Raw genomic sequence first — 14,090 nt, 5'->3', positions numbered from 1 at the left:
GTGTGGCTCAACTTTTCTTTTAGCCACTTCTTTACTCTCTATTTCTTTTTCACTCTCTTGTGGTTCTTTTCCCTTTTTATTACAATTAGCCATCTCACAACTTTCTCTCTTGCTATCTTATTGTAGAAGATCTGTCTCGCTCTTTTCTCTTTATCACTTTTTACTTTGAGTTGATCTTCATACGCTTGTTGTGGTGTCAACAACACAAGAGTAATAGGTTTTCTATCCTTAGTATAGCTGTACCTGTTTTTGAATTTATCATGTTTTGCCTTCCTATCATACTATCATGGACTTCCCAACAAAATACGACAAGCATGCATAAGAGGTACATCACACAACACTTCATCATGTTACCTCCCAATTGAGAAACTTAACAACACTTGCCTACATACCCTAACCTCTCTACATTCATCTTACCATTGTAATTTATAAGGTTTAGGATGTTTGGTTGTAATCAATCCTAACTTCTCAACTAGTACGAGCGATATTAAGACAACCACTTCCATCAATAATCAAACCACATAACTTGTTGTTGACATGGCATCTAGTTTGAAAGAATTTCTTCTGGGACTGCTCCACATCATCCACTTTGATTGGTGTGTGGATAGTACGCATCACAATAAGTGTTTCCCCTAGACTGGTTTCCCAATTCTATAACATTTCCTAGGATTCTCTCTGAACTCTCTTTCATGCCTATCTCTCTTATCAACACCATCTCCTACAAGATTGCTATCCCTTCTTTCATTCCTTACTCCTCTACCCCTCGTTTTTCGTATTTTAGCCTCAACAAATACATCCTCATCTATGTTACCACCATCGTCATATACAACATGAAACTCTACCATAGGCTCCCTCCTACCTTACCTCATTGCATTAGGTACTTTTACACGCTGCCTCATTTGAAAATTAGCAACCGTTGTGTCAAATCTATCTAGTCGGTCTCTAATATCCCTAAAACATTCTTTCAAATTGTCATATCACCTCTTCTGACCTGTTGATTTGATCTTGGTTCCTGCTTAAGGTTGAATCTGCCTATCATACATCCTAAATCTAAAATAATTTCTGCCTCACGTATATTTTTCTCTCGTGTATCACTCAAATTTTGGCTTTTACCCTCCATTGATCTCACCCTCTGCCCTTTTCATACATCCTTAAGTGCTTACTATTTTGAACTCAACCTGAAATTATTCTCGTAGAATTTAAATAGGATGTGAGTGAGAATTGTGACCTTAAAAGGACTAAACGAATTTTTGGATAAAATTTTGAATGGGAACTATTTTAATTTAAGAAAGTGGTTCTTGAATTTTGAGATGAACCAAACAGAAATAAATTTGACTCTGGAAAAAATTATAGTATGTAGGTAATTTCCTTAATAAATCAAATCAATAATAGATTTTTTTCTCCCTCCTTTTTTTTTTGGATTTCGAAATTTTTTTCAACTTTGACTCTTTTTTAATAGAGAACTCGACTACGACACCAATAAAACAAATGGAAGTCGATTTGGATGCTAAATTAGCCCAAAAATAACTTTAAAAAATTTGACGAAAATTTTATGGATCAAAGATTCAAAAATAATAAAGAACACAAAGAACGTGGAAAACGAAAAAAAAGGACTAAAAAAATGAAAAAGGATATAACCTTGATTTTGGAGTCCAAGCTCTGGTACCAACTAATGTGAATTCGCGTAGCAATGATAACTATGAAACCCACAAAAAGATTGAACCAAACCCAAAAAAGCCAATTAAACCAAGGTTTTGGATTTAGCCTAGAAATATTGAATCAAGCAACCAACAATCAATTGATATGTTGAACTCTTGATTAAAAGATTTAAGAATCTCACCCGATAGCTTTGAACCCCACAAGATAACAATCTTGATAAGTTTGATAATTTGTTCAATCAAGAACAAAAGAATTGGAAGCAAATTGGCTCTCAAGAAATCTCTCAATTAATCATGTCAAAAATCTTCTTTACAATGAGAATAATGAATCATTTATAGGAAAACCTAAAAACCTAGTCTAAAAGATTACAAAAATATCATTAAAATACAGTTTTGATGTAATTAGGAAACTTTCACAAAAAAGGAAAAATTTGCCTCAGTCTCGGCCTATGTAGTCGCATAGTATACGTCATGTGGTCGCATAGTTCACTCTTCAAATTTCAATTTTGGTTTTGTAACAGAGTATGCGGTTGCATGGACTTTATGCTATGTGATCGCATAGCTTTATTTTTGGAACCTCTTTTATCCTGTGCAAAATTTCTTGGCGATTCTGGATTGTACTCATGGGCGAAAATCCGACCCTTGACCTGAAAGTTATACTCGTTTTAATCCGTGCTACTTGTTTTTCTATATATCTCCCAAAACTTGAACCAATGTACCAAATACAATTTTGTCTTCATGACCAACATGTAAATTATTATTTGTCTTGTTATACTCATCCCTGTAAACTCCATAGCTCGAACAAGTATTTGTGCTGTCCTGTGAGCTCGAATTAAGCTTGAATCTTGGTCTCGATCTTTCGTCCCCCAAGTTCTTGATATTTTTTACCGTCCTTGGATCACATCATAAATAATGAAAAATCAAAAGTAATATGGAAAACAACATTCTATCCCAAATGAGCCAAACCCAACCCATCCTCTTCCGATACCCCTTTCAAACATGCCTCTTTACCCCCTCCATGCCGAAACCATGACCATCATCCTAATGTAGGCAGTTCTAGGGTTTGTTCAATCTTCAAGTATGACAACTTATCAATATCTCCTGATCAAAATACATACACAAGTTCCACGTTCAAAAAATATATATATTTTTTGAATTCTATACAGCTTATATACATTAGATCACCGACATTTTTTGTACTTAAAAACTCAGAAAATCATTAATTCACCCCAATCAGCACCCACGAAGAAGAAAATTTTCAAAATCTCCTAGTTCACCAAAAGCCCATCACTTTACATAATAGTAATACTAGTACTAACTATGCCTCCTCCCATGGACATCGGCAGACTTACCATCCTTTACCTCCTCTTCCTCTCATTCACATCCCAAAGACATTATTGTTAAAGTCAACAGTCGTGGTTCCTCAAGGGGTCCACTAAAATTAGTATAATATCTTTTTTATATTGGTTTCAACTTTTTGGGTTGCACTGCTTCTAATTTGCTTTGCAAATTAGACCCATGTGGCATCGTTAGTGCTATAGGCATAATGAGGAATACTGGTGTTGGTACAACTGTTGTCACCATTGATGGTGGTGGTGGCATGGTTAGAAGGGGTGGGTTGGGTTGGATTTGGGGAGATGGATACTATGGAATATTGTTCTCCTTTTTTTTTCTTTATCTATATTGTTTTTAAGAAATAAGGGTCAAGTGTACTACTAATTTTATCCTTCTAAATTATGAAATGTGAAATGCAAGCACCTATTTAATTAAAAAAAATGGATGAAACCATACGGAAAGGATCATTTTCATATTAATTGATTGAAACGAGGATAAAAAATACAAAATTTGAGACGATAGTAAGTGAGGGAAAAAGATAAATATGTTTTGTGCCAATTACCTTTATGCTAGAATTTTTTTTTCTTTTAATCTATTAATTCCTATTTATGTACAATTTGTTCGTGAAAGCTGCCGGCACACCAAGTGAATCTCGATAGTGACACTAGTATAACTATGCCTCCTCCATGGGCATCGCAAGGACTTATCGTCCTCTATCTCCTCCTCCTCTCATTCCCATCCTAAAGACATTAATGACGATCATGATTCCTCAAGGACCGCACTAAAAGTTGCAAGAATATTTTTTGTTTTGTTTTGGTTTCTGATTTGGAGATTCAGACTCTCGTAGCATTGCTAGTACTGCAGGCATAAGCTAGAATATTGATGTTGTTTCTATAGTTGTTATCGTGGAGGCATGGTTAGAAAAAGGGTAAGGATTGGGTTGGGTTTGGGAAGATTATTATTTTAGAATATTGTTCTCCTATTTTATTTTCTTTTTCCATTATTCATATTGTTTTTATTGAAATTAATTAATAAGCCTTAAGTGTACTAATAATACTACCCTTCTAAATTATGAAATGTGAGATGCAAACACCTATTTAATGGAAAAAATGGATGAAATCGCATTGAAATGATCATTTTTTGTGTTGATTGATTGAAATAAAGATACTTTCACGAATTAAACCTCAATTCGCAACCATCCACTCTCACAGCTCAAACAATGAAGTAATCCAGCTAAACTTGGAACCAAATTAAGATAAAAGGAGAACGAGGAGGGATTAAATGATGAAAAATAAGAATAATAAAACATAGAAGAACAGAGATACACAGAGAAGAAGAAGAGTATAGAAGCAGAGAAGAAGTGGAAGAAGAAAAGGGAAGCAGAGATTCAGGGAGAATGGGAGAAATAAAAGTAAATGGTCCAACCCATAACATCTCTTCCCTTAAATTAACCTTGTCCTCAAGGTTTAAAGTTGGGATGTCTTCTTTTTATGAAATTAGCCGCCTCATTCTTCACTACCCTTGGATTAAGAAAGTAGTGCAAGGATCAATATGCCACATGGAATTCTGGTGACTTATTCTTTTCTTCTTCCATCTTCTTTTGAGCTCTCACATTTTTTCCAATAAATTTGAATTCTCTATTGCTGGCAAAAGAATTCTTTAGATGTTGAGCTTCTAATGAATGTCGACTCAAAGTAGACAAAACTTCAACTCCTATATTCTTAATTTCAGATTCAAAAACAAAGAAATCTCTTTGTTTTGACCATTCTTCGAGCATTGTGATTGCATCATTTGGATCCATTGGTTTCCAAAAATAATTAAGAAAGCTCTCAACCCACTCATTTTCTACCCTACCAGGTATAACTAACTTAAGTTTTGGTAACAAAATCCGTAAATGTCCTTATTTTCTTCCTTAAAAGATAAGGCTTCATGAAGAATCTCAATCACTGATTCTTCCTTGCTAAAGTTTGTCTTCAAATTCGAAATCTTTACCTTAAGAATTTTAGGTGAACTCTTTACATTCCCAACCCAAAGGAACTTAGATTTCTACTGTAGAAGTTGAGCAGCAATCACACCCCAACTCAATTTCCATCCTATGTTCCTCAGTAGTTTTAAGTGTCTTTTTAATCCCTTGTATCTATCCTAATTCTATAAGGTCACTCGTTAAAAACTTATGTTCTTCATTGCCTAGATTTTCCATCCTAGATGAAATGGATACAATGTTCGTTGTTGAATTAAAGACTGCCCAGATTTAATTCCATTGCTTCCAACCTGAGATAATGATGATTCAATGCACATTGGCTGTACTACACTACTCAGTTCAGCAACTTTTATCTCAACTTCACTCTTACTTTCTTCGTTAATCGGCCAATTCTCCAAAATTCTCAACTCCCTTCCTAATTCTCTTTCAAGCTCATAGTGTTTATCTTCATTTGGTCCTCGTTACTTAATTTTGCTAAATGTCTCAACCACTTCTTCCTCAATAGTTTCTACAAATCTCCTGCAAAGTTCCTCAGAGAATAAACTCCAATCTATTCTAGAATGGTTTGCAATGAATCCATAAAATCATATATAAACTTTCCCTTCCAAGTACTTCTCAATAACTTCCAATCTAAGTTTGTCGGGAGTTTGATGAAGTTGAAAATATTTTATAGCTTTCTTTAGCCATTCCCTAGGTTCTTCTCCCCCCAAAAGTGGAAAATCCATCTTAGGCAACCTAATATTTCCCTTAAGTCCACTTGTTGTATTAACATTATTATCATTGCTATTAATTCCTGGCATATATATATATATATATATATATATATATATATATATATATATATATATATATATATATATATATATATATATATATATATATATATATATATATATATATATATATATATATATATATATATATATATATATATATATATATATATATATATATATATATATATATATATATATATATATATATATATATATATATATATATATATATATATATATATATATATATATATATATATATATATATATATATATATATATATATATATATATATATATATATATATATATATATATATATATATATATATATATATATATATATATATATATATATATATATATATATATATATATATATATATATATATATATATATATATATATATATATATATATATATATATATATATATATATATATATATATATATATATATATATATATATATATATATATATATATATATATATATATATATATATATATATATATATATATATATATATATATATATATATATATATATATATATATATATATATATATATATATATATATATATATATATATATATATATATATATATATATATATATATATATATATATATATATATATATATATATATATATATATATATATATATATATATATATATATATATATATATATATATATATATATATATATATATGTATGTGTGTATATATATATATAGATATACATATATACATGTATATGTATATACATGGATATGTATATGTATATGTATATACATATACATATACATATACATATACATGTACATGTATATGTATATATATATACATATAGATGTACATGTATACATGTATATGTATATAGATATACATATACATATACATGTATATGCATATAGATATACATATACATATACATATGTATATATATACATATAGATATACATATACACATATGTATATATATACATATGTGTATATGTATACACATATGTATATATATACATATGTATATGTATACATATACATATACATATACATGTATATGTATATATGTATACATATAGATGTACATGTATATGTATATACATATACATATACATGTATATGTATACATGTATATGTATATACATATACATGTATATGTATATAGATATAGATATACATATACATATACATATGTATACACACATACATATATGTATAATTGACATTATTATCTTTTTTATTTTTTTTTGGCATATATATATACATATATATATATATATATATCCCACTCTCACTATCCTGAACACCAACATCTTCATCTTTAGTAAAAGCATCCAATGGATTATGAATATGTCCGGGCCATAGCAACCCTTCCCAACTCTACCCCCAAACAAGATCTCCTGCATAGAATCCATTCTCCTGACCCACCAATTTTTTTTTTTCATTAGGAATAACTATAATTTCACTATCCCCATCGACAAACACACTTGTAATTGCAGCAACTGAATCATCATCTATGCTCAAATTACATAAACTAACCTGTTTGACTCGGCCCTCTTTTGATTTAGAACTCGAATCGTCCATTTGCACATCCAAAGCCTCGACTATTTCTGCAGAAGAACTGTAATGGTTGGACTTATCTCTAAAGGTTGATTTAGCTTCAATAATTTTAGTCAACATTGAAATCATCTGCTCATGGATTCTATTAAAATCTTCCATGATGATATCCAATCGAGAGACACCCAAAGACTGTAGCTACTCTGATACCATTTTGTCATGAATTAAACCTCATTTTGAAACCATCCACTCGTACAGCTCAAACAATAAAGTAATCCAGCTAAAACCAGCTGAACTTGGAACCGAATTAAGATAAAAGGAGAATGAGGGGATTAAATGATTAAAAATAAGAACAAGAAATCAGAGAAGAATAGAGATACAGAGAAGAAGAAGAGTACAGAAACAAAGAAGAAGATATTGAAGAAGAAAGGAAAAGAAGCCAGAGAAGAAGCAGAGATTCAGGGAGAAGGGAGAAAATGATGGTTGCAAGCCAAAGCCTCAATTTCAATTTTATTCATCATCGTCCTTTCCAAATGCAAATATACACCTATATCTAGAACAAAACAACCTTAAAGGACTTTCGGCTAGCCAACTAAGAATACAAGCCCAACTACATAAAATAAAAATAAATGGTCCAACCCATGACAGATACAAGTGCAAAATTTCAAGCGAAAGAGACTATTCTTGCAAGGAGGGAAAAAGATAAGCACACTTTGTACCAATTATCCATTTTTTTGGGCGGTTGAGGCAACTGTGTTGTTCTATCATCAAGTAGAGGTAGGGATGGGTCTATTTTTATTTGCCTGCATGTTAGGTGCTGCTAGTTTAACTAAATGTGGGTTAAGTGCTGTTGCATTGCTCGAGGCTAACTTACTTGATCGTGACACATTCACATACATCCTGATCTGCTTTCCCAATTAAGAATCAAAGAATGCAAAATAAAAGTTATATCAAGAGATAAAATGCAGCAAGGGCAAAGTTTTATTATAGTACCACACCAAAAATGGAAAATAAATAAATAAACAAAGGGGAAACCCAAAATAGCCGACATGCATATTTCAAACATTATTTGACAAATACATGATCATCAAATCATTTGATCATCACTTTTATATTGTCCATTGCTCTTGGTTTTGCTATTTCCTTCATCTTTCTTGGATTTCATAACAGATAAGGAGAGTCTGTTGATTCTCCTGCTTAAAGCTTCTTTCATAATCAATCTTCTTTTAATGTTCATTTGGTAATCTGGTTTCTCCAATTCTTTCATCTTCAACTTGGATTCTTTTCTGGTCAGATTCACAAATGATTTCCACTTTTCATTTTAGGCGCTTGTTTGGTAAGGATTTTGTTAATTGATTTTTTGACTGTTAGAGGTAAAGTGAGTCCTACCTGTGAGAGAAGAATTCAAAAATGACAGCTGAAATAGTGAAATAACGGTCGAAAAATTGATTTTAATTAGATTAAAATCTCTACCAAACATGCTCTAGAAATTTCACCGACCTTTCTAGCAAAACAATAAAGGTTAGAGAGTGCTCACGAAAGACTGGTTCATGGAAAATAAAAAAAATTAACACAACATGTTTATGCTAAAGGGTATATAACATTTTTATCATAATCGACATCATTAACTAGCATTTTCTTTTATTCAACAAAATATTCGTCCTTACAAATATATGTTGTTATTGCTTATGAACATAAACAATTTAATATATGAAGTAGCTCCAATTTTTTTTTTGTGTAGAGCCTGTTATGGGCAATATTATTCCGCATAATTTTACATGCACAAAAATTGCACCTGCATTTCATTGATATCTGGGATGATTGTAAATATATTGAATAGACTGCAAACTAGTTTTAATGAAGAAAGGTAGCAGACCAAAATAAATTGAGCAGAAATGTCTCATTACCCAGATGTATTGAACATAAATTTGCTCAAACTAGATATAATGTACAATTATGTAGTTTTTGATGTATGTTAAAGGAGAGTTATAATGAACAGGAACTTGAAGTCGTAGGAACTTCATTGTAGACAGAAAGAACTGAAATTGGCTAAATTTTTTCTCCAATTCCAAGGGAAAAACTTTATTCTGGGAAGATTATATCCTTTAGTATCTTGCTGCTCATTCAGCTTCTGAAGCAGCATCTGTATCAGTTACATAGCTTTTCAATTATAGTTTTCAAGGCATAATTGACTAATTTTTTATTTAAAAAAATTAAAAAACATGTGGCAATTTTTCAATTAAAATATATCAATAAAAGCTCCTGGAATACTTCCAATATTAAAGTTGATTAAAATATTACTAATTATATTCTATTTTTCAAACAATTATGACTAACAAAGTTATAGCTTTAGTATTCTATAACTAGTGAAAACAAATAGGTGAGTTCAGAAAAGATAAACAACAAGGAAGTCACTATTTTTGATTCGTGCGAACTAAGTGCTGCTCTGGTGATACTGATGTGAATTTAACAAAAAGATTTATATTAAAGGACATGTAATTTCCTTTATCTAAATAAAAATGCGCAAAAAAACACCTGCAGTTCATTGTTATGCAGAATGATTGTAAATATCTGGGATAGACTGCAAACTAGATTTTGCAAGCAAACAGATGAAATGATTTGAGCAGAAATGTCTCAAGACTAGTTATAGGAAACATAAACTTGTAGTCTGAGAACAAAGAATTTTTGGGTTTAAATATAAAACCCTTAAATGACAAACATTTAGTTTCTGATGAATCTGCTGATGTTTTTTATCCAAAGAAAACAGAGATAGAACCAGCATAAATGATTTTGCAAACTAGATTTTGCAAGAAAATAGATGAAATGATTTGAGCAGAAATATCTCAAGACTAGTTATAAGAAACATAAACTTGTAGTCTGAGAACAAAGAATTTTTGGGTTTAAATATAAAACCCTTAAATGACAAACATTTAGTTTCTGATGAATCTGCTGATGTTTTTTATCCAAAGAAAACAGAGAGATAGAACCAGCATAAACTGGAAGTCATGAATCAACTACAACATGGTAGTGTAGTCCTAGCCTTATATCTGGTAGCAGATGATGGAGTGTAGCTTAATCACTACCCCCTCTACAGTCCATTCATTGGCTGCCTTTACAAGAACTGGAATATTGTTTGACACCCTTATATCTGCCACGTTTTATTGACCAAATCAAGATACAAATTTACAAACAACAAGAGAGAAGTACAATTGGTTTTAGAGAAAAATTTAAATATTTATCCAATAGCCTCCCCTTTTAATGTAATTCTGTACCTCGCTTTTAAGCAAAATTTGTTCTCTCTCTACATCGATTGGTAATTTATAAACTAAAATGATCGGTCTCAAAATGGTGTAATTTGTTCACAAGATGCATTACCTTTGCATCCAAATGAGTAAAGAACATATTTGAGTCAAATTGAATTTTTGATTGAAAGATGGTCTTTCCATGTAAAATTGCCTCATAAGTCTGTTTTACTCATTTGAATTTTGTCTATTCAGAGAGGTTTTGTCTTTCAAGAAAACCAGTGCTACATGGTACTCTGTTCATATTTCGCAGGCAATGATGCAGCTATGCATGAAGTCAATCAATAACCATAAAATGTGACTTGAGATGTAGAGGGTAACAATCTTGATGAGACTATTTACCATGTGGTTCATCAGAAGCCATTTCTTGGGTCTTTCAGTGCTCTGCTGCTCTATTTTATTTTCTTGGTTTCTTCGTTATCTTGTTACTTACTTTATTCTAGTCAGAGTAATGTATGGGACAAGGTTCAAAAAACAATCCATCTATCACTAAAATCTACTGGTGAATAAACTTTGATCGTTTTATCCTTTGACCTCCAAAATTTAGGTGGTTATGAGTATATCCTCGGTAATGACCAACTAACGTTGCTTATTGTGCTCTCTTTTCCTCCTAATTTTTGAATCAAAGGGGCTGCACGGAGTCAGAGGGAGAGAATTTCCTCCTTCCCACATCCTCAAACCAAAGCATTAACTCTCTTATACCTTCATTAATCATAAGACGCACGAGTAACCATTTCCTGGTTAAGATATTAGTGTAGAATTTCAAAGATCAAATTGTTAAGTTTTTAACAATCACTTTAAGAATCATCACGTGCATAGGTCAATAAGAATGAACACACAAGGAAGGACATCAAAATGATGAAGGAGAAGGTCCAAAAATTCAAACAACTTTTCATACTCACAGGTATACATGTTATCAATTGAAACGCATTCTGCCAAAGTGGGCATAGGCTTGTGATGGTAGCCCAGTAGTCAATGCATGCAGCACAGCACCTGAAATTTAAACAATAAATCCACATCACCCATTAAAATTAGCATCAAGCTGTGTGATATAATCAAAAACTAGCCACAATACCTGACATTAGCTTAAGAACACATTCCTCCTGCTGCTAATTATATAACACATATAAGCTACTCAATTGTTGGATAAATCAAAAGCCTTCACATATAGAGTTTCACATGGATATATATGAACAATGACGATACAAACAGCATATAAAACTTAACAGTAAACACAATTAATGATGAATGACAATCTTTCTTTTACGCATATTAATATCCGGTGGAAAAGATGCAGTTTACATTATCAGGCAGAAAAAACTGCAGTATTACTGGTCAATAACTATAAATTCACACTCAATGAGAGCGTACTGATTAGCAATCACCAGTTAAACAAACTAAAAGGGTGAAGATGGGTAGAATGCAACATCCTCCTTCCCAATAGAAGAACCACAACCATGGGAAGGATCAATGCTTTGTTTTTTCCCTGTTCCATCTTCCCTTTTTACTAACACAAGGTAGATGAAAGTAACTTACTTAACTTCAAGAAACACAAAATTGTATTTGAAAAAAGAGCAAGAATCAACTGGTACATGAAAAATTGGATGATAAATGCAATATACTGTAAGTATCAGTCAAGAACTCAAGATCTAAATATCAAACTTGCTTCACACCAAACTAAATACAACAAATACAATTACGCTGCCCATCTGAAACAAGTGGGATGGTTCTTTGCCATCAATCGTCTTCATTACTTCCATATTGCTGGCATAATGATTGTAACCCACTACTTGCAATGGATCCTGCCTCCTGATTCTTCGGCTCCTTCTTTCCTGCCTTGTTACTATTGGAATCGGGAAGTGGTTTCTTAAGAATAGAAACTGTGACCGATGAAGATTTCAGAATGAATTTACCATTATTTCGACTCTTGAAGCTGTCACGAACACTGCCTTTCGGTAAAGAATCTGCTGGGTTTGGAAGGTCGGTAGATAGCTTTCTTCTCTTCTCAGGTGAAAACACAGTTAAATCTTCTTCATCATCAATCCTTCGTAAAATATGCTGTCGTGCCCCCTTAAACACGGATTCTATAAGAGCCTCATCCTCTTCTTCCAATTCCCTTTCATTCGCCTCATTTTTCTGTTGCAAAGCTTCGAGCGTTGAATCTACACTCACCCTTTCGTGTCTCGAATTTATACACATGATATCATCCAAAGCAACCAGGATATCCAGTTCCCTCTTCGAGTCCAAACACCTATTCTCCAATGATTTCATCGCATCTCCCATATCATCTATATTCCTTTTCCTTTTCTCTTCATCCTCTGCACGCCAAGGCTCGAAATTTCTCGTGGCACCGCATTCAAGAGCATAATCCGAATTCTGTGGATCAGTCTTGAATGTTATTTCCGCTGAGCATTTGTTGCATTTGGTATAGAACCTAAAAATTCGAATTCCCAAATAAGTCTCCCTGATAGCTTCTTCTTTGCGCATATTAAACTTTGTACCCTTATACATGTAGTTCCCACAAGTTGTACAACGAATGCTCATGGGAAGCATATTGCGGATAGTGAATTGTTTATTCTTTGGCTGCTGCCGCCGTGGAATCTTTGCCGGATCGAAGTCCGGTGGATAATACTTGTTTAGCACTTTTCTTTCTCCCATTCTAGTAGAAATATAGACAGGACAATATCGTTGCTCAGATGCACAAGAAACACAATGTCCCAAAGCGTTATATATCTGAACGTTTGGTCATTCTTGAGGAAATTAACGAGGACAAGATCGAAATCACCACCTGATGTTGATCGTGTTTTTCTGTAATGGTAGAAAATATTTTTTGCTGAATCTTTGATGTTGATGTTGATGGGGTGGACAATACTTCTCAAATCTTTCGTTCCGTACACATTTGAAAGCTGAAACTAGAGAGAAATTTTGAGAAAAGTTGACAGATGCATAAACTTGGGGAGAAAAAATAATTTGATTAGAGGTTTTGTGTTGTATTAAAAAAATTAGAATTGATTATTGATTTTGGATAAGGAAACTTCCTACTCGCACAAGAACTCTTTTCTTCGATTATTTTCCAGAAATTCAATCATCCTAATTCCGAAACGACTCTTTTTATTTCATTTATTCATTTGGAGAATGATACTAATCTAAAAGGAGATACTAATCTAAAAGGACTTTCCTTTTAATTCTAATTAAAAAAAAAAAAAAATTAAGGACAAACATTCTGATTTAGCCCCCGTTTGTTTCTCATTATTTGCTCATTAAAATGAAAAATATGATTGCTATCCATCACATTAAGCCACCATATCTGACTTTCTATCTCTTCTGTGAGGCCTGTAACGACTATATTTTTTATTCTTATTTTTATATTAATGTGTACCAAACAGGACCTTAATCATTCTACCGTTAATAATAAATTATAACTTTTATAATTTTCGAATAAGGAAATATCCTACTCCCAAAAGAACTCT

At 32.0% G+C, this 14,090-nt stretch overlaps 1 protein-coding gene across 1 annotated transcript; it reads right to left on the bottom strand.

Annotated features, from left to right (window-relative positions):
* Nucleotides 1–12,161: 12,161 nt before the first annotated feature.
* LOC111399753 (coiled-coil domain-containing protein 94 homolog) lies at nucleotides 12,162–13,566 on the bottom strand. The gene has a single exon (XM_023027222.1). It carries the CDS (start codon nucleotides 13,276–13,278, stop codon nucleotides 12,358–12,360), a length of 921 nt encoding a protein of 306 aa, XP_022882990.1. The 5' UTR covers nucleotides 13,279–13,566; the 3' UTR covers nucleotides 12,162–12,357.
* Nucleotides 13,567–14,090: the final 524 nt, after the last annotated feature.

This window comes from Olea europaea, chromosome 9 (genome assembly GCF_002742605.1).
Source record: "Olea europaea var. sylvestris chromosome 9, O_europaea_v1, whole genome shotgun sequence".
Taxonomy (NCBI): domain Eukaryota; kingdom Viridiplantae; phylum Streptophyta; class Magnoliopsida; order Lamiales; family Oleaceae; genus Olea; species Olea europaea.
The sequence above is the reverse complement of the archived record's forward strand: the minus strand, read 5'-3'. Positions and strand labels throughout refer to the sequence as shown.

Coding starts and splice junctions, on each gene's coding strand:
- LOC111399753 (XM_023027222.1), bottom strand. CDS start 13,278: ATGGGAGAAAGAAAAGTGCTAAACAAGTATTATCCACCGGACTTCGAT.